The sequence below is a fragment of the Gadus morhua genome, chromosome 12 (assembly GCF_902167405.1).
Source record: "Gadus morhua chromosome 12, gadMor3.0, whole genome shotgun sequence".
Lineage (NCBI taxonomy): Eukaryota > Metazoa > Chordata > Actinopteri > Gadiformes > Gadidae > Gadus > Gadus morhua.
Window position 1 is genome coordinate 4,124,479 of NC_044059.1, and position 20,735 is coordinate 4,145,213.

The 20,735-nt window shown below is 41.9% G+C and overlaps 2 protein-coding genes across 9 annotated transcripts; one reads left to right on the plus strand and one right to left on the minus strand.

Moving 5' to 3' along the window:
* The first annotated feature begins 573 nt into the window (after nt 1–573).
* On the plus strand, nt 574–12,646 carry il12rb2 (interleukin 12 receptor, beta 2a). 3 transcript variants are annotated; one of them, XR_003978883.1, is made up of 16 exons: nt 574–794; nt 1,099–1,240; nt 1,602–1,850; nt 2,185–2,314; nt 2,466–2,662; nt 3,121–3,266; nt 3,916–4,060; nt 4,729–4,802; nt 5,602–5,812; nt 7,049–7,231; nt 7,329–7,427; nt 8,141–8,287; nt 8,939–9,070; nt 9,278–9,371; nt 9,520–9,729; nt 9,940–10,079. XR_003978883.1 is itself a non-coding variant. In XM_030372468.1 (16 exons), the coding sequence occupies exons 2-16, from the start codon at nt 1,174–1,176 to the stop codon at nt 10,369–10,371; spliced, it is 2,388 nt and encodes a 795-aa protein (XP_030228328.1). In that variant the 5' UTR covers nt 582–794; nt 1,099–1,173; the 3' UTR covers nt 10,372–12,646. The 3 variants fall into 3 exon arrangements, 2 of the variants coding, with proteins under 2 accessions (XP_030228328.1, XP_030228329.1); XM_030372468.1 differs by having other exon boundaries at nt 582–794; nt 9,520–9,601; nt 9,940–12,646; XM_030372469.1 differs by having other exon boundaries at nt 582–789; nt 9,520–9,601; nt 9,940–12,646.
* A 1,638-nt stretch (nt 12,647–14,284) lies between these two features.
* Nucleotides 14,285–19,013, minus strand: ifi44g (interferon induced protein 44g). 6 transcript variants are annotated; one of them, XM_030372472.1, is made up of 9 exons: nt 18,337–18,527; nt 18,034–18,110; nt 17,571–17,701; nt 17,257–17,341; nt 16,739–16,928; nt 16,391–16,543; nt 15,623–15,794; nt 15,275–15,375; nt 14,727–15,104 (listed from the first exon to the last, which is right to left on the minus strand). In XM_030372472.1, the coding sequence occupies exons 3-9, from the start codon at nt 17,698–17,700 to the stop codon at nt 14,919–14,921; spliced, it is 1,017 nt and encodes a 338-aa protein (XP_030228332.1). In that variant the 5' UTR covers nt 17,701; nt 18,034–18,110; nt 18,337–18,527; the 3' UTR covers nt 14,727–14,918. The 6 variants fall into 6 exon arrangements, with proteins under 6 accessions (XP_030228330.1, XP_030228332.1, XP_030228331.1 ...); XM_030372471.1 differs by having other exon boundaries at nt 18,034–18,189; nt 18,337–18,525; XM_030372474.1 differs by having other exon boundaries at nt 18,040–18,110; nt 18,337–18,524.
* Between the last annotated feature and the right edge of the window lie 1,722 nt (nt 19,014–20,735).

The following is a 20,735-nucleotide window of genomic DNA, read 5'->3' on the forward strand; positions in this document are numbered from 1 at the left end:
TTGATAAAAACAAGTACTTCAGTACTTCTACTTAAGTAGAGATCTGACTGTAGTACTTTCACTTGTACTTGAGTAAAATCTAGCAAGGGGTAGGCCTATCTGTACTTTTACTAAAGTAAGGAAGCTGTGTACTCAGTCCGCCTCTGGTTGAATGAAATCAAAAAAAATATCTAAGAGGGCTTAAATGGGGATGAAAACTGGGACTGTCAACGGATCCCAGATCAGCTGCTAGGCCTGGCAGCATGCAACCAACTCACCAACAACATCAAGAATAAGAGGGGGGGAAAAAAACGTATCAAATAAAGACCACCCCCACAATTGTAAACAAAACACAACGGTCTAACCCCCACAGAGACCCATTAGCCTCCATCACACGGGCCGGGCCCAAATGATGATGCCTGCCAGACCCTTAATAACAACCAAGTTAACCAAAAATAATAATGCATATTTAATTAGTTGCTTATCCAGTTGCCAAATGGAAGCCCCAAGCTTGTCAGGATATCTGATCAGCAAACCACCGAAACCAAGTTTGGTGCAAAAGGGAAGGCTCAAATCGTGTGCTCACCCCTTGCACATCCTCCTCCCCTGCTCTTCAGGGTCCTAAAGGCATATCCTGCCGATAGATAGATTGTTCGATACGTGCCAAAACAACACCCTGTGTCTCTCTTTCGTTGAGAGACGGCAGTCCACCATAGAAAGCTCCTTCGGGTCCCAAGTGACATAGCCTGCATCCATGGTTCTCGCGACCAAACAGGCAAGACAGGAAGCGCTCCAGGGGACGAGCGAATGGTTTGGCAAGTGTTAAATATGTATTTATTTGTAAGCCTATATGTGTATATTCTGGCTGATTTAACGGATCTCTAAAACGCTGTTCATTTCCTTTTAAGTGTAGGAATATAGATAATCATTGATTACATCATTATATGTTATAGACTATAATACTGTTTGGAAATGATTGTTCTCGTATCATTGGTGTGATGTTGCTGTTTGTTCAGCATCAGTATATGTCCTTGTGTCTTCTTTTAATTTTTTTTGATTTGCCATGGCACCCAAATGATTTAACTAAGGAATAAATTATGTTTTATTTGACTTTGTCAGCTGGCCTACTTTTGTTAACTTGGTGATGTGGTCATTTGGGAACCCCTGAAGAGGAACTACGTCGCGGGTCAACGAATGGCTCCAAAATTCCCAACATGGTGCGTTTGCATAGTCACAGCGCTGGTTGTGCATTGTTCTACAGGTGAGAATCAACTCGTCATAGCGTTTAGACAGATTATTAATTAATGTAAAGGCCGCCCTACATTTCACTTTCAAATGTTTTTGCATCGAAATAATCGCACGTTGAGTCAAAGTTGCACATTTCACATGGAAATAATTGGAACACAGTTAAAGCCTCGCCATGAATCCTTGTTTAACAAGCAGTATTTCGCTTTTGTAGCCTACTCCAGCTATCTAATAGCTGTCAATCCGTCCAGTTTTTTATTATTATGAACATGATATCTCCACAATTGTTGCTAAATCTAAAGCCAACGTAAGTTGCAAATGGGATAACTGACATCAGCAGGTGAAGCTGAACATCTCTACTTGTGCTCCGTTTCCAGGCTCTGAAACATGCAAGATCTGGTCCAGCGCTGGAGAAGTTGTGAAACGAGGCTCCAGTTTTAAGATTTTCTGCACATTTCCATCCACCTGCGAGATTGAAGTGCATTTAAGCGATAACTTGCGCCAATACGAACGTCATAATTCGTCCACCGTGTACATTGACGCTGTAAACATAACAAACAGTGCGACGTATAGCTGCCAGTGCAAGCTCGAACGCTATCTCTGTGGAATCGATATTCGTGCAGGATGTAAGTATATTATTTGAAACAATCTTTAGCAGGCCTATTCCCCAACGGTTGTTGCTTGCTGACAGTTAAAATAACTGCCATGTTATTGTTCTTGGTGGAATTGATACTTTAATGACACACACAGTCATATAACATTGTCGAATTTCTTTTTGTGATAGTTTATGAAAGTCCATGTTGCTTTTATCTCAACACAAAAACGTATTTAAGGAACGTAACATAATAACGAATCTTATTTATTCGCATTGTCACACCCTGTTGAGAAACGTGTTTGTTTTTCCCTTTTATTCAACCTAACTGGGTTTGGATTTCTCCATGTTTTGGGGTTTTGCTATAGATCCACCAGGCAAACATGGAGCCCCAACGTGCATAAAGAGTGAAGAAAAGAGTAACGGAACACATGGTTTTGTGGAGTGTAGATGGAAAAGCTTGACGAAAACCTATCTACACCCTAATTCTACTCTACGGTGAGTTAATGCCTCATCACTATCAGCTGCTCAACAGTAAAAGGCACACTTGTATTATGTGGTTTTCCAGTTGCGATAATCAGTTAGTTACCTGTCACTATTAATGGATTCAGTGTATTCACTTGACTGATGAACACCTCATGTGTCACAGGGTGACGTCTCAGCCCAAAAAACCCAAGGCCATCCCCGAGATTCGCCCTGGGTCCATTGAGGGCCCAGGGTCGTTCACGTTCAGGGCTAACTTGATGGTAGAGAGTTCTGTCCAGATGATTTCCGTGGAAGTCCTCGCCCACAACGTGCTGGGGCGGTCAGAGTCTGACACCTATAACTTCACTCTCAGCGACATCGGTATGGAAGCCACACCCACTCATCACCCTCTTCAAACCATATGAGAGACGGAGCACTGCAGTGTTTGCAATGATGTTCATGTTCATTGACAGTTTTGACCAAGCTAGTAGCGGATATACGAGAGGATGAGTCAATTTCGAAAACCACATTGGGTTCAAAGAATTTCTCTTTTCGAGTGAATTGCTTAATCCTACACCTAACTGTAATCAGCTAAAAAGAAACAAGATCACCTAAGATTGTGGTCATTTTTAGAATCGGGTGGGATTACAGTTACAAGCAGTGTATTCGTGTAGTCGTATGGTTGTTTATCTATTCTAACCCGTCAGGGGGGATATTCGATCTGATGGTTGATGTCACCTCTTATTTGAGAACCTGCTCTCTGGTGCGGTATTCACTATATTGACTAGTGGTCTGTCCCCGTCTGAGATTAGCTCTGTTTTTTTTTGTTATTCCTACAGTGAAGCCCTCGCCCCCCGTTTTGAACCTAGTGGAGTGCTCCTCGAGGTCCTGTAACATCACCTGGGGCCACTCCCTGAAGGTCAACCTACAGGTCCACCTACAGGTCCAGTACAGGGATGTTACGGATCTGTTGGTTGCAGAGGAGGTATGTATCCCACATCCCACACATCCAGACTCTGTAAGATCCGATGTTTGTTAGAGGGCTCGTTAGTACATAAGAATGCATCATTTGTTTCTTTTGGATGGCAATTCTTGGCCTTATTAAGAAGACTGAAGAGAGCTGCAGTACTGTCAAATCCTAAATAAATATTGACATACTGTAACCTGTTAGTCCCCATAATGATCAATCATTTCATGATTGATTACTAAACAATGACCAAAAATGGACGCTTTGATGCAAAAGCCCTAAAAGTTATGATGCGAATGAACGCTCTCGCAAAAGACCTTGCAGAGATGTATACCAGAGTCCTTATCATAATGTTTTTAATGTATATGCCACACGTCCCTTGGTTGAAGCAATGCCACTAATATAGGAGTCGTCAAATCTTGCTTATTCATATTTTTTCGACCATGACATGGAAAATGCTCCTCAGAATGCAAGTGGCCGTGTAAAAAGTCCAAGTTTAACTGTAGGGATTAAATGTATTGGTATGTCAACTGTACTGTCATTGTTACCAAAGCGTTTACTCACTCTCAGCCTTCCATTTATTTTCACCATTATTTTTAAACATGACTAGGCCGACAGTTAAGCCCAGCAGTGAATAACATTGTGTTTGTCGTGTGGTTGTCTTCAGGACTGGCTGAACACCTCATCTGAGCTGCCCTCCGTCCTTTCTCTAGAACCATCCAGGAATTACTCCTTCAGAGCCAGAGCCAAGCTGAACAGTGGACTCTGGAGTGACTGGAGCACACTGGTCCAAAACAGGACTCAGGAGGAAGGCAAGTGATAGCCTGCCGCTGTGGCTTGACAATGGCTGGAGGCCCACATTTAGTATTTTTTGGTATTTTCACTTTAATTTCATGGTCTCACATTCTTGGGACCTTTTCAGACCGCATTATACCGCTTTGTAATTCCCCTTGTAAATACAGCACAGTAGAGTCACTCTATTTCGAAGCACTAGTTGTTCAGTCTGGCAGGTTGTTGTTTGTGCTTGTTTGTATTTAACCAAATGTGTTTGATCAGCTATGGCTTAATATTTTGCAAAAGTTTCCCATGGGTGATTTGGATGTTGGGCTTTCTCGTTGCTAATTAATAAGAAAAAAACATTTTGAAGACTTTATGACAAGCAAAAACGGCTCAAAGCTTACCTTTTCCCTAAATATATGACCTAGTACGCCACTTTCAAATTTCAAATGCAGTGCACAAACTTAAATGTAAAAATGTTGATCAGTCAAACAGACCTGCTTAATTCTGTGTACGGGAAAATCATCATTCCCTTCCTCTCAAGTCTTAAATGCTCAAAGTTTACATAGGAATAAACCTTATTGTCTGTTAACAGTTGTATGAGCCATGGGACAAAATAACACATAAAGAAAATGATTGGCTCCAACAGAAATGGAGCTGCATTCCATCAGCTAGTGTGACAGTGAGTGTTGTCGTTTTGCAGCTCCCAACAAGGAACTTGACATCTGGTTTGCCAGGGCCACTTCTCCACCGAACATCTTGACTGTCTACTGGAAGGTAAGTGTTTTCAACCTCTTGGCCTTGTGCACATTGAATCTTAAGAACTTGTTTGACGTATTTGCGGTCTTACTATAGTTGCATAGTATAGTTTGGTTGGGTTTAGTTCTGGTTTAGAGAACATTGTTGGTTTGCACACATTTCCATTGCTGTAGCCAAAGCATTAGTTATGGTTGTTGTTCTTACCATTTTCCACAGAAATTAAAGGTCAGCCCTTAACCACTTTTGTGGCTTCACGCTTACACAGCCACACACACGTACACACCACACCACATCACCCTATGCACGCACACACACACACACACACACACACACACACACACGCACACACACACACACACACACACACACACACACACCTGATTAGTCATAGCAAGAGAGGCTACTGAAAACCAGACGAAATGGCTGTTTCAGTTTACACGAAAAGCAGTCCCTAAAATGCATTACCGTCCATCTGCATTACTATTTCTCCTTTTTATGAATACTTTTTGGGAGTTTAATTTTTACCTCAGATATACCAATAAAAAAGTAATCTGGAACTTTTGCTGACTACCTCATATGCAAATGTGAAAAAAAAAGATATAATCAAATGCAGTGGTTGAGAAATAAGTGCCATCACCACTTTGCTACACAAATTGTACTGCAAGAAGCCCGTAGTCAGTGGGAAACACTGGAAAGAAAAACACTCATACTTATGCTCCATGTTTGTTTATTTAGCAAACGTCAATTGACAAATGCACGCTTTCTGCAGTGTGGTCCTACTGCAAAAAATACAATGAACGTCCTTCTGTCCCTGCAGTCGCTGAATGAATCTGAGGCCAGAGGGAGGGTGCTGGGATACCTAGTCCATATAAATGACAATCACACGGAAAGCCGAACCACACACAATGTCAGTGCCAACGACGCACATTTCTCAGTCCAGTCCTGTGTAAGTTGCCTGGTGACGGTGTCTGCATACAACTCCAAAGGCTCCTCCCCTCCGGCCCGTGTCCCCTCCTTTTTCAAAACAGGTGAGGTGCTTGCTTAATTATTTTTGCAATGAAGCCTTTATACCGTCTCTCTTTCCTAGTTCATCGTTTTTATTATTTAGAAATTACTACAATACCACTGTACTGTGGAGTAAAATGAATCAGTCAGTGTAACCCTTACATCATAGACTCATGTTCAATGAAGAGGTCAACAACCTTTTCAACATGCAGTGCCAGTTTGACATTTTCTCGTTAATGAGTGTGCCTTAGGCAACAATATATAAAAAATGAAGCTGAATTATGACACAGCGACCAAAAACATTTCCAGAAGACCTGGAATTGTACTATTTTCATATAGTCCACAATCATGCATCAACATATGAAATGTTTTTTGGTTGTTATATTTGCAACATGGGCTTACAAATTATAATTACTTATTCCACGGGTCTTTTCAACGTTCCGTTCACTTGCAAGGGCACTTCACAACTTCCGGCGGTCAATTATTTTTTGATAATTCATTGGCAACGGATGAATAATGACCGCTATCAAAGTAAACAAAAGGACTTTTTGCCTTTGGTATCACTCTGCACGTAGTCCGGTAATTTGTCAATGTAATAAGCGGGATATGTATCAACCCAAGCGCTGTCGGTTGCTAAGCGACGACGTCAACGTCTTGGGCGGACTATTTATCTGCTGATCAACAGCAGATAGAATAAGCCCCTTCATGGCGAACCAAGACACCTCCGCTGCGCGTCGGTGTCCTGTTCACCCGGTGGGGGCTTATTTTCTCGATAATGACCGGCGTTCTATACATTATCCCTTACATATGTCCCATCTTAAAACACAATTTTCAGAAACTCATTGAAAAACTTATTTCCACTGTGAGAAATGTAAAAAACGAGAATATATGAGAATGTTGAAACCGTCCACATCAATATCTTTAAGACATGTACAGTTATGCAAAACCATGTGAAGGCGATGCATACAGCAACCACTTGCAACAATACTTTCAATATTTTCTTTTCTATTACTCACAACATAGGTTTAAAAACTATTAATTGATCCCATTTCAGAACACTGCTTTCTGTTTTTTTAATTGTTAATACTTTTTTAAATTTTTAATAAGAAAAAAAAAATATATATATATATATCTTTTTTTATTATTATTTTTTTTTAAGTGTGCCAATGATTATGCTGCCCCATGCCAGTGGTGGCACGCGTGCCTAGGGTTGCCGACCCCTGAACTATCATCTCAACTACCCACTCCTCCATCTTCAGCTCAGCCCCCTCAAGAGTTGCATGTCACTGAAAGCAAGGACAACGTCTCCCTCTACTGGAGAAAGGCAGACCATACATTACAATCCACTGGCTATCTGGTTGAGTGGTATCTGCAAGACCAGCAGTTTGAAAAGCTCCAATGGATGCGACTGTCCAGCGCAGAGAGTCAGGCAGTAATCACAGGTGACAAGGAAGAGATGCTTACATGCTCACTGCAAAAACGTGTTGTTTCACTTTCTCAGCCTAATAATTGAATGAATTATTCTCTTTTGGTTTGCAGAGATTGATCCAAATAAGTGCTATGATGGAGCGGTGTATGTCTTCTATGAAAACGCTTTGGGCAAGGCCAGTTTTACTGGTGTCAACACTCTAGTGTCAGGTAAGTGCGGCCTTCCCAGCAGAAGTCTCTTGCAGCCACTATGCCAGGCCCCACCCACCTCATAAGGTAGAGGCTGTGATTGGTAAAACTAAATAAATTAAACTGTATAAGTAAATCATCCCTAAGGTATAAAACCTTGTCACTTTGGATAAACAAATACATTTTGTTAACTGCTAATATAGTACAGACCTGCGATTTGTTAATGTTCCAACAAAAATGAGAGAAAACACAGATATAAATGTAGCTAATTTTCATATATTTTCTCCAAGTAATGTATGTGTGCCGGTACTGGTGTTGAACTGACTAGTATTTTGTCCAATTACATTGCTCTGTTATCTTCTGTTACTCATATCATGGGGTTTTACGGCTAGCTTTTGTTTTGGAGGTATTCAAATATCAACGCTAAGCTCTACCCTAACCATTTTCACAAACCCAAACACTTATTGAAGAGCTTTGTCCCGCCCCAACCTCCTGTTTTATGACGCCTCAGGAATTTTTTTTAAAGGAATGCCGTTCGACTTCTGTTTGATAGGACTTTTAGTCAAATAAAAGAATCGGTTTTTTAAATGATCATGTTAAAAATGACAAAAACTGGCTCCATAACAAACAGATGTTCTAGCAACACATATGCCTTTTTTAAAACCCTTTCTGTCTGCGGTTTGAAATTAGATTTTCCAGTGAGTCATGTGAACGAGGAGCTCTTTGGTTTACAGTGCCAACAGGTGCGCCGTCGGTCAACAGGGACGGTGAGGGCCAGGCGGTGACCTTGACCTGGACACAGATTCCCTGGCGTCAGCGTGGAGGGTGTATCCGCAACTACACCGTCTACGTAAAAAACAACAAGGACTCCGAGCACATGTGTGAGTATAATGCCCAGGGACCGAACGATAAAGCCATGACGTAGCGCACACCGCACTGTGGTTCTAGTTTAGTGGATAGTTTACTTCTTCTTGGCTGCTTGTCAGATAAACAGAGCACATATAAGGCATCCTTTTGTCTCTGGAAACTCTGGCATTTACAATTATTAACGGCATTTAATAGACTAAATAGATCATCAGAAATCTTTTCATTATTAATCGACTATGAAAATAATGTTTAGTTGCAGCGCTAGTGCACAGATGAAAGTGGCCTGACCTCTCGCACCAAGCGACTGCCGTATTACATTCACCACCCCCCTCTTCACGTGCTAGTCCGTCCACCAAAACCCAGCTCTGCACCTTCTCCTCTTCGGCACCCGATGGGGGAATGCACCACCAAACCAGCGGCTTCATAACACACCCTCCCCACCCCCACTCCATGACCCGGCTGCCCCCCCCCCCCCCCCCCCCCCCCCCCTTGAGACCTTCCCCGACTTTCTCAATTTTGTAAAACAGTATGTGGCTAATTTAAAGAGTTGATAATTGCATTGTTGTCACTTGAACCTTGTGTACAGCACTTACAAATAATTGAAGAAATAATCCTTCCATCTAGGATGTATGTCATTGTGTGTTGTATATGGTTGTGCGTTGCAGACCATGTCCCTGCATCAGAGCATCAGTACACCATCGACCATCTGCCTCCAGACACCTACATAGTCTGGGTGACAGCCTGGACAGAAAAAGGCGAAGGACCCCGTGGGGAAACAATCAAGTTTATCATCCAACGTAAGCCCCATGCTGCTGCTATATAGTCAACTCCTTTCAATTCGTTTTTTTAGCGGTTAGATTTGTTCCACACTGACCATAGCTCTCCCTGGTGTAATCTGAGGGTTAAGCGACCATGTCATTGAACCCATTTCTTTGTATCTCTGGGTCTACATGTCATTGGTTAACATGTGTTCTTACATGTTTTCCTAATTTTCACTCTTTCAGAGGGAACAAACCCACTCCATTGGCTGTTATTGGCAGCCTCTTTGTTCATAGTTCCTCTGGTCTGTCTCTTCAAGTGGCTAGCAAGATGGCAAAGGTAATGAATGTATTCCAACGACTCTTCAATAGGAGCAGCTTGTTCTTACCCCTAAGATCTAGTTTTTAGAGCAACACATTGATGGGGCCATGTGTTGCTATATAATTTCCGCCTCATGTCTCTGTGCAATTGGTATCCTACTCTGTAGGCTGAAGATGATTCTAATATCACTGAAAGATGTACCAGATCCCAGCAATAGCAAGTTGGCAAAGTCCTTTACAGATAACAAGGTATGTCACTGAATTAATAAAATGGATTATCACATTTTATCATGAAACTGTACACGATATTGATAAATATCTAATCGTCTGATTGAGGGTCATTCCATAGAGGCTGATGGCAATGTACTGACATTTTGGTAATTAACTTTATAAATTTCCTTTCACTCAAATATAAAAAAAAACGTATTTTTATGATTTGAAGTGCATATTTTCTCATCATAATTCAATTGGAAAATAGAACTAGGTATCACGATAAGTCTATATCCTCAGTCCATGCAAAGACGATAACATTTAATTATTGCGGCCCAACACTATACAAATAATTTTTCTTTGTTGACTCCTTGAAGGGCAAGATGGATCTCCACGTGAACCCCAGCGACTTCTCCTCAGAAGAAGAGGAAGTCATTGTGAAATTCATGGAGATTCAGAAGGAGAACGACGAAGACTTGGGCCGCCGCGAGGGCCCCACCGACGCCTCCTCTGTTCTTCGGCCTGATTGGGATTCAGGGACGGAGCCGCAGACCCCCTACCTCAAGAGTTTGGCCCAGGCCTCAGACAGCTCAGACTACACTCACAGCTCCCAGGACACGGGCACCACCACCGGCTACATCGCCTCACAGGCGGAGCAGAGTGTACTGGAGGAAGGGCAGGAGGAAGACGAGGAGTGTATAGACCATTACCCCAGCAATGTCTTTGATGAACCCATCGTGTTTGGGAGGGGGCTGACTCTTGATGCTGTGAAAATTGACTGCAGAAACTTGTGGGAGAATGACGGCTGAAAGGCTGGAACCTATATAAACAAGATGTGTTTTTTAGAGGTGATGGCTGAACAAACTTTATTATTTAAGGCATGGTTGCAATTTGAGAACAGGTGGGGCCTGAACCCACCCACACGTTTGGACTCACAAGTGCCCTCTTGGCCGGCATTGGGGAAATTATTAAGGTTATTTGGTTGCACATCATCAAAGACGAGAAAAGATCAAAGACGAGTCAACGTAATCTGCCCCCTTGAATGTTTTGCCTAAGGACATAAGTCTGTGAGGAAACTATTGTTATTTTACAAATGTAGTAGATGTGTTTGACTAACCGTTTGTAGTTATCCTCAGTTTATCCTCGTGAAAAAGTTGAGGGAGCTGGATCCAAGTCTGAAAAATCGTATCTAAACATTAAATCTGGCAAATAAATACACCAACCGTTGTTCATATTGATGAAAAACAGTAGGTAAATTCTGTGTTCCATTTACCTACCTGTTGCGGGATGAGGATACCTGTTGAGTGTCTACCAACGTAGGCTTTTCTTTGTCCGAAGGATCGGTGTAGGTGTGACTTATCGCTGACTTCCTGGTAAATTAAAGTGATGAATTTGCTCACTTATTTTCGCTGGAATGCATTATTCATTAAATGCATTTATTATTGAAGTGTGTGTGTGTGTGTGTGTGTGTGTGTGTGTGTGTGTGTGTGTGTGTGTGTGTGTGTGTGTGTGTGTGTGTGTGTGTGTGTGTGTGTGTGTGTGTGTGTGTGACCAAACTCTTATCTCTAGTCTTAAACTAGGCCTACATTTTCTTAATGCAAACCTGGTTGGTGCAACGAGAAGGGATTATTATTAATATTCTACTTATCTTTGTATTTGTTGAATGCCCCATCTCTTGGTCAGTATATGGCTTTAAATATCTTGGAGTGCAAGTGACACCCGCCTTGGACAAACTATAAAACTATAACCCTTTGCTGGAGAAATGCAAAAAGAAACTTCAGACTTGGTCTGTTCTCCCTCTGTCCCTATTGGGAAAATCAATGTCATTAAAATGAGTATATATTTAAGTTTATTAATGCTTTCAATATGTTGCGATATTATATTCCCTTTTCTTTTTTTAAGCTAATCAATAGATCAAAATGTATAATCAAAATGTATATTGAACAACATATCCCTAAGGATTAAGTTTAACAAAGTCATGTTTAAAAGGGAGTTAGGACTTCCACATTTCCTATGGTACTACTGGGCCTGCCAAGTTAGAAATATAGTTGGAAGTTGGAAACTAGTTATCTTTGGGTAGCATTCCCTAGCAATCCTTTGCTGCTATTTGTGCAGAATATCAAATATTTTTAAATACGTTGCAAGTTTGTAATATCATTGTGTCTTTACATGAAAAGGGACAATTTAGACTATCCCACTGAGCTTGAACAATTTATTATCTCTGCTACTTTGTTAAGAGAAAGATATCTTATTTGTATAGTATTTTGTCTTGAAGTTCCCAGAACTCCTTCTCTTCTTTGAGAACAATCTGGAAACTAGAGCTTAAAAAGAAGTTCAGCGCTAAAGAAGGGTTAATTCTGTGCACTGAATTTCCTCACCTTTGATTACAAACATTCAAGTCAAAGAAACTCATTATAAATTCCTGTATAAATACTATATAACTCCAGTGAATCTTAATAAGTTTCATGATACAAATTCTCCTATTTGTAGAAAATGTGGAATCGAATCACATTTATGCATTTATTTTGGTATTGTAAAGCCGTTTACTCCTTTTGGGAGAAGATCCATAATGCAATTCAAGATATGTGTAACTGTGCTTTGGAGCTATGCTATATTTGTTGAATTATGATGTGAAAAATAAGTTTCCTTATGCAAGATGTGTGTTTACAATGTTTTCCTATTTTGCAAAGGAAAGTATACTTGCTAGATGGATCTCCCAGTCAGGAACCACCATGGGTCAATGGCTTGAGCGGATAATAGATTTGTTGCCCGTTGAAGAAATTACAAGTAAACAGCATTCAAGACTGCAAGATTTCATATCCACATGGTCCTTAGCACTGAATTATAAAGAGAACATAAAATTACAAAAATTAATAATGGATAACCCACAGACTATGGTAGCGTAGTTATTATTGTTATTATTATTATTTATTTTTTGCCTTTCTTATTTTTTGCCTTTCTTTCTTTCTTAGTTGTATTGTCCCTGCTGTTTTGTGCGATGTTATTTGGCTGTGTTTGGGGGTATGTGTGTGATATGTGCTAAATTGTGAAAAAACAAAACAAAAAACCACAACATGAAAGAAATGATGGACACCGAGTCATTTATAAATCACAACACAAAAGAGAAGTGTGACACAACCACCAAAAGGTTGTTTTGGTTGTGGAAATTATTTTAATTAAATAAATTCCCAATTCATCCCAGCCGGGGTCAAATTAAAATGGTTGGAGGTAATAGTCGTTGGAGGTAATATGGAAGTAACCATCTGTGACCAACACACCTTTATTATATCCCTATATTATACATTTGAACACATCGAATCACAATTAATGCCTTAGAAAAATGTTTAGGTGTTTAATATTGATTTAGTAATGCTGCCACCCCAGACCGCCTACTCTGCAGTATGGTTGTCGGTTATTATTGTTGGGGTCAGTGGAGGGCGCTATAGACCTTTACATATTCAACAGATTCAAACTCTCACCCTCGGGCACATGAGGGGTTGATTTACCCAATGACTGAAGAAAACATGCAACATCGATTCTCCAGTCGAATCTATATTTCAACGCAGAGGGACGTCAGTCTATAGTTTTTAATACTCCAGTACGTCCTAATGCCAAGACGTTTTTCAATGAGTTGGTGGTGATCGTTGAGGCTGTTGTTGTGAGTGCTGCTTTGTGTGGAAGTTTGTGTGTGTGTGTGTGTGTGTGTGTGTGTGTGTGTGTGTGTGTGTGTGTGTGTGTGTGTGTGTGTGTGTGTGTCAGTTTGAGGTCAAAGGGAGTTTGATACGACGCTACAGGCCCTACTTTGGTCAGAATACCCTGATGGCTTTATTATCCAGCTGTTGCGACGTTAAGACATTAGTGGTGATGTGGTGGCATCATGTAGTTGTTAGATGTTCTGTTTTGTGTTCATGTAGTGCAATTGTGTTTTTTGGTGCTTTGTGTGGTGTCATGGTTTTGAATTTATTTGTGTCAAGTGGTAGTGTTTTGGTGTTGTTCACTCTGCGACATCATGCTATTTGTCCTGCAGGTAAAGCCTTGAGGCCAGCAGGAAGTGACATCAGGGACGTTTAAAGACTGTGACAGAGCGGGTAAAGGTCTAGTGCAGAGTGCAGACTTGACTGTGTGCAATTACACAGAAAGTGCCAGTTCATGATTTATAACTAGAGATGTTAATCTTTGGACCATGAATTCTGGTCTGTCTTTCCCTCTGTCTGTCTTTCACTTTCCAGTCTGTCTTTCTCTCTGTCTGGCTGTCATTTTCTGCCAGTCTTTGATTCTGTCACTCTCGCTGTCTGTTCTCCATCTGTTCTAAGTCCATCTCTCGGTCGGTCTGTCTGTCTGTGTTCTCTGACTCAGCAGAGTGGAGCTGGGAATTAATGGGGAGAACTTAAGGGATGTTTGTGAGACACAGTCTTATTTATCAAGGAGCCCTTATCAATTCACACGCACACACACACACACACACACACACACACACACACACACACACACACACACACACACACACACACACACACACACACACAAAAACCCTCACAATCACTCTACGCTAAGATAGAGACAGACAGACAGACAACTGATCTTAACTACCCCAGCTTGGACTGGCACACTGCTGCCCAATAGGAAACAAGCGTGGTTTAGGTAAAGTGATGCAAATAAAACCCACAAATTCAAGCACAGAATTGGAGAGTGGCCATACACGCACTGAATAACACACATAACTGAAGACTGCTGCAAAGTTTTACTCTGTTCTTTCCCATTAATTACATCACAAATTCAGGTACTGTCGGCGTGGTGCAAGGTCGAATTTAAATTTTTGCACGTGACGGAAGCACCAACGAGTCCTGATCAATATGTAATTCCTGTACAGACTTCCAATAATACCTTTTGAAGTTCACCCACACCATGTTGTTTTTCATTCAACGCTGAGCAAGGGTTCATCCATCATTTGCCTCCCGTTTGTATTCATTTACTTAGAAAGAGAGGTGAGGCTAGTTTCCTGGCTGCACTATCTCAGCTAGCCTAGCTACTAGATTTGATTAGACACTAAAAATTCACACTTTTTCTGAATCTGAACCAACATGTAAGTAGAATGGTCAGTATTATTTAAGGGTTATTACATAATGCTCAAACCAAAAACACAATAAGCTTCCTCATTATTCTTATTGTTGTCATACTTGTAATATAAGATGCACTTTATTAATCCCTGGTATTTGATATAAAAATTACTAAAAAAGTTACAAAAACCCTTTAAAACAATTAGCAAGAATATTATAAACTTAAAAATTAAAGGAAGGCATTTTCTCTCTATCCCATGAGTGGAGCCATATTCCACGATGTGGTGCTCTGAATTATTTCAGTTTTTCTTGGGGCCCTCACTGGCCTGGGCCTGGAAGTACAGGTCGGCGTACTCCAGGATTAGATCGACGGCCGACAGCAGGAGGGTGTCTGTGTTGCTGTCCAGCTTCAGCTCACTGGAGTAGTTCTTCACCGGCATGATGGAGGAGGTGGACATACCCAGCATCTCCCCTGCCTTGGACATCTACAAACATGTACACACACACACATACACACACATTATACACACTATATATTATCTCTCTCTCTCTCTCTCTCTCTCTCTCTCTCTCTCTCTCTCTCTCTCTCTCTCTCTCTCTCTCTCTCTCTCTCTCTCTCTCTCTCTCTCTCTCTCTCTCTCCCTCTCTCTCTCACCATTTGCTGGACGGTTGGGCTCTCGTATACATTCTTCACGTCCCTTGCTGTCATAGCACACACCTTGTCGATGTGTGTTAACAGCGTCACCTGGTGAACCCCTGGTGAAGCACAAGCGCATATGAAGACAGGATTGTTTTTGCTGGGGAAAAAAGACATGTGTAAGTTACACAACAGATGATAATAATGTCTGGCAGTGGCAACCTAACTAAATTACCATTAGGGAAATTCATAAAGCCGAATTCAGTTGGCGTGGTGTGAGTGTGGGGATGATATGGATGGCTTGGTGTGCGGCGATTTTTTGGGTCCCCTAGCTACGGCCCTGAGTTGGGGGTGGGAGGAACTCACCCAGTTCACTGATGTGATCGCGGAGCTGTTCGAAGGTTCCTCTGAGGCCCCTGCAGTAGGAGGCCAGCCGGGAGGCGTCCAACACAAACACAACGCAGTGCACCCTGTCTGCAAGGCTGGGCTCCTCCAGATAGCCCGCGGTGCTCGGGTGCAGCGGATGGCTGGCGCTGAACTACAGGTCAGCCACGGCAGCGCACACGTGCAGACCAGAGAGTCAGCAGAACGCATGGGACACCACCACATGGTGATTTCCAAACATTTTCTGGCCTCTGACAACATCTTTAGGCCTGTCGGACCTGGCTGTAAGTGTGTTGGATGTCGGTTTATGTAAGTGTGTGATGTTAGTTATTGCGAGTGTCTTTGTTGCTGGTTAATGTTAGTAAGCTTCATGTTGGTTAATGTTAGCATGCTTGATGTTTGTTAATGTAAGTGGTTTGATGTTGGTTAATATTGTTTGTTTAATGTTGCTTAATGTGAGTGTGTTGATGTTTGATAATGTTAATTTGATGAAAGTTGGTTAATGTTAGTATGTCTGATGTTGGTTAATGTGAGTGTGTTTGTTGTTGGTTCATTGTTAGTATGTTAATTTACCAATGCCTTTGGTGTGTTTGAGGTTGGTTAATGTCAGTGTCTTTGAAGTCGTTAATGTAAGTGTGTTTGATGTTGGTTCATGTTCGTATGTTAATTTACCAATGCGTTTGGTGTTGTTCCTGGTTGAGGTTCTGTTTTGAACCAGCCCCCTAGCCCTACCCAGGCTTCCCCCCTCACCTTGTGTCCTTCGGGGGTGTGGCCTTTGATGACAGCCAGGATGTCATAGAAACTGATTCCGGTGCCTTCCCCCTCTCCCAGACCCATGACATCACACATGGTTAGTGCCGTAGGCAACTCCCCTTTCTTACCCTGGATAGTGAAGGACTGCAGCTGTTAGGGAAAAGAGATTCAAACTGAAGTCTTGTTTTCACGATTAACCTTGAACGGCAGCCAATCCATAACAAGAAACACAGATATCTTATATTGGATCCACATGTCAATAGATCTCAAAATAGGATGAAACTATACTGGCTTTTACAGTCAAGGGGTGCATCTGAACTTTGCTGTATTCTGGTTCTTTCCAACCTTCTTGGTGAATCCGGCCATAGATGAGCCCACCATGGCATTGTTCAGGACCCTTCCTGAGAAGAGAGACTGGACCGAGCTGATGAAGCTGGACTTCCCAGAACCCACGGGACCGAGGAGGAGCACGCGGGCTGGCGCCCCACTGCTGGTTTTGTACGAACTGATCTTCGACATCAGCTCTTGCTTGTGGCTGCAAATCGAGATTTGAGGAAAAACATGTGTTATGGCCAAGAGATCACAAGGATCTCAGCTTATTTGGTGTTTTATATCAATGTATAAACATTTAATTTATTTTATAGGCAATTATTAGTAATTTAATTATTATTATTATTATTATCATTATTGTTGGTAGTATTACTATTACTATTATTTGTATTATTATTATTTATTATCATCCTTATTATTATTATTATTATTATTATTATTATAACTATTATTCAATGGCATAATGATAAATGGGGAGTAGGTAAACTAAAAATGTTGATTTAACTATATAAGGAATTTATGTTTTCACTTACTCATCCGTCCACTGAATATCTCTCAAAGACTTCACTAACAACTCCGGGAAGGTTGATTCCAGGTTATCTCCAGAGTCAGAGGAACCTGGGATGGAGGAAGCCTAGTCTAAACTTAACGTAATACCTCAGAACATTTCTCATCCTTTTTGCTGCCATGGCACACATATCAAGTATCATATAGACTATTCTGATTTGCTAAAATCTAAGCCTTGTCAACCAGGGAATGTGACTAATTGTAACGTGTCTTCTTGTCTTAATAGGACAATACCGGTCTGTGGAGATCCATACAAACATAGTAGACGTGTAAGACTCACCTTTAACTTTTGTAGTTGGTTTGGATTTCTGAGCAGGGCTAGGCCCAGCTAAAGAGAAACCAGCGAAATTTGAGGTTATGGGAACATCATTTGACCTTTCCAGTTTGTCCCCGCCAAAAGAGAACGCCATTCTGAAAAAACAAAAACAAATACGATTAGGCCTATTCCAGATTGGATGACACACGTTGATTTACAACCTTTCAGTTAGTTGTCCTTCTTCATTTCTGTTAATGTAGGCTACAAGGCCTACTCCAGCTTCATTCCCTGCTGACGCGTTATGGCGTCCAGGCATCCAGAAACCCCAATTAACTGTCTTCCAAAAAACTTCTGCCCTACAATGCTGTATTTAGCGTTGCAATAACATAACATAACATAACATAAACATGTTATGCCGCAAACAATCAAGAGAATACTACAAACGGCATATTGATGAGAGGTAGAAGATTAATAGTGTATTCCTGACCTATACCTGTTGTCTGAGCGTCTACCAACGTAGGCTTATGTTCTGAATGACAGTTGCTGTGAATCTTCGCTGCCTTCCTGGGAAATGAAAGTGTCGATTCGGTACTTTCACTTTCACTGAGTTGCGTTGATTGCCACAAAAACGATACTGTATCTTCTGAAGAAACATGTAGATCGATTGAAGTTGGTTCTGAGCATAATAAATAATCAATAAACTGTACTTTGACAGCCATAGGCTATTGTTTTATTGCGTAGGCTATAACGACTCATCGTTATAATAGGTGTAGGCTACATTTGTACCTACCTCGTTTTGTTTCTCGAGCATTGGTGGACTTTGTAGGTCTAATTAAACTCCACTACAAAATATGATATCATAATGTAAAATGATCATAGACAGAGCGGGTTCGAGTTGTGGCTACCCTGACTGCTCCCGACGAGCTGGCTGTCGCCCTGCATTGTTGACCCCGCCGTCATCGTGGGATTGGAATGTGTGTTTCAACCGTTGTAAATCGCTTCGGCTACAAGCGTCTAATATTAAATAAAGAAATGATAAATAATATTTTACTTGGACATATTCATACCTTAAAATAAATTAAATTAAAAGCATAGCCTATCTAAAATTATGAAATTACCTCTGAAGTAGGCTATTGCGTTTTCATAAATGGGTCATAACCTATTTAAAAAAAACGTGGATTTACTCAACTCTGATTTCTCTAGTTTAATTTCGTCCTACATTCTTTTTTATTGTACCTTGTTGGCGCAACCCACCAAAACGTCTTCATTAAAATGTAGCCTATGAATGATGGAAGGTGATGGCTGTAGCTGATGGTTAAAATACTGAGCTCTACTCTGTCTAGAGGAGATGAGATGAGAGGAGAAGTGGTGGGGGTGCTGGGCGGGGTGTTGGCAGGAAGCGAGGGCGAGAACCAGTCAGAACCAGCTTCCCTCGCTGCTGGACAACTTTGAGCAAATGGTCACCAGGAACCGTCTCCTGGTCTCCCAGAAGGGAAAGGAGATCTGCTGCTGGGGCTGGGGGGGGATAGAGGAAAACCATGACACGTGTGTCATACATCATGCATGAAGACATCCCTCTGCGTACTTCATCATACGGGATGTACTCTACATGTTTGTGTGTTTGTGTGTGTGTGTGTGTGTGTGTGTGTGTGTGTGTGTGTGTGTGTGTGTGTGTGTGTGTGTGTGTGTGTGTGTGTGTGTGTGTGTGTGTGTGTGTGTGTGAGTTTATTTGTGTGTGGAGGGGGGGAGGCTGGGGTTGGGGGGGGGGGGGGGGGGGTGTGTGTGAGCCAGAGACAGATAGAGAGCAAGACAGGCTCAGAAGGAGGCAGACACTTTAGTCAGCCAAGTGTCAGCTGCCTTGAGGGGCTTTCCTGTAGCTACTGAGCATGCCCAGTGGCTGGTTCCTTCCTACTGAGTATTACCAGTAGCTTCACCAGTGAAATGCATTATTGTGTTAGCATCGTAGCTGCCAGGTCCATCAAAAAAAAAAAACAGCCGTTTATAGTATGGAAGTCCTCATGGTTGTGGCTGGCAGGCAGACAATAGAATGGCTATTTGCGTATTTTAAAGACTATTTAAAACGATGCCCAAGTGTTTTCAGAGGTTGTCTGGATGTGGTTACCTGGTCCATTGGGAGGGAAGGCTCAGGATTTTGGTGCCTCTGGGACATGTTCTATGTTTAGAAGTATAAGGCAAACATCCCCATGAAAAAAGGTCGTAATCCCAAGGGGTACAACTGTATATTCTGTCAATGATGCACAGATACATTGCAAGTCATCAGAAGTGAGCTCATTTCAGAAAATGTCAAGGTATCTTCCAAGAACATCTGGGATATTGAAACGATACTGGTAGACATGCTGGGCTTTGGGAACAGTTATTTATGCGCGGGTGAGACTCTTAAGACCTTCTGCAAGGGGCCCGAGTGATGGACCTGTGACCCTGTAGCTTCCCACATATCAGAGGGTTGCTGGGTAGTAAAGATTTGTGGACTGGGTTTGAGCAAGGCGTGGCCATGGGGCCACGACAACGTGAGCTCCCTAATGCCATCCGCTTTCTTACGTTAAACGGACTGGATGGTCTTTTAGGATCAGTTAGGTCAAAGGGCGACACAGGCCCATAGATGGATTATGAGATAGTGGGCCCCTGGGCACTTGGACTCCGCAGCCCCCCCCCCCCCCCCCCTCTCAGATTATCAGATGAGACATCCTTTATTACCCCATAAAGTTTACAGGTCAACAAAGGACTCTTTAAGCTTCGTCTTCGCAATACATGTTCCTGGATAGAGTGGTCTCCAGGAATGAATTTGAGGAATCTATTCCAGGCTGAGTTGACTATGAGTATTTATGTTCAACCTATTACTAGCCCTTGATGATGATTTATTGCCTGCAAGAAGAAGGGCGCGTGTCACCCCACTGTTTGTTTGTTTGTCTGTCAGACATGTGTATTTGTTCTGGTTTCAGTCTACCCGTATACAAGGCCACAACTATACCGCTCCCAGTGTCCCCTAGCACACGGCTGTGTTTCTAGGCGGCTGCTCCCAGTTTCCGCTAGTAGAAGACTGTGCTTGTACTGGGCAGCTCCCAGTGTAGGGAATCTGGGAATCTGAAGGAGCCTTGAGATTAAACACAGGAGATGCGGTCCTCTCTACTGCTAAGTGTTTAATAGAGACGTGAGTTCTACATGTTTCTC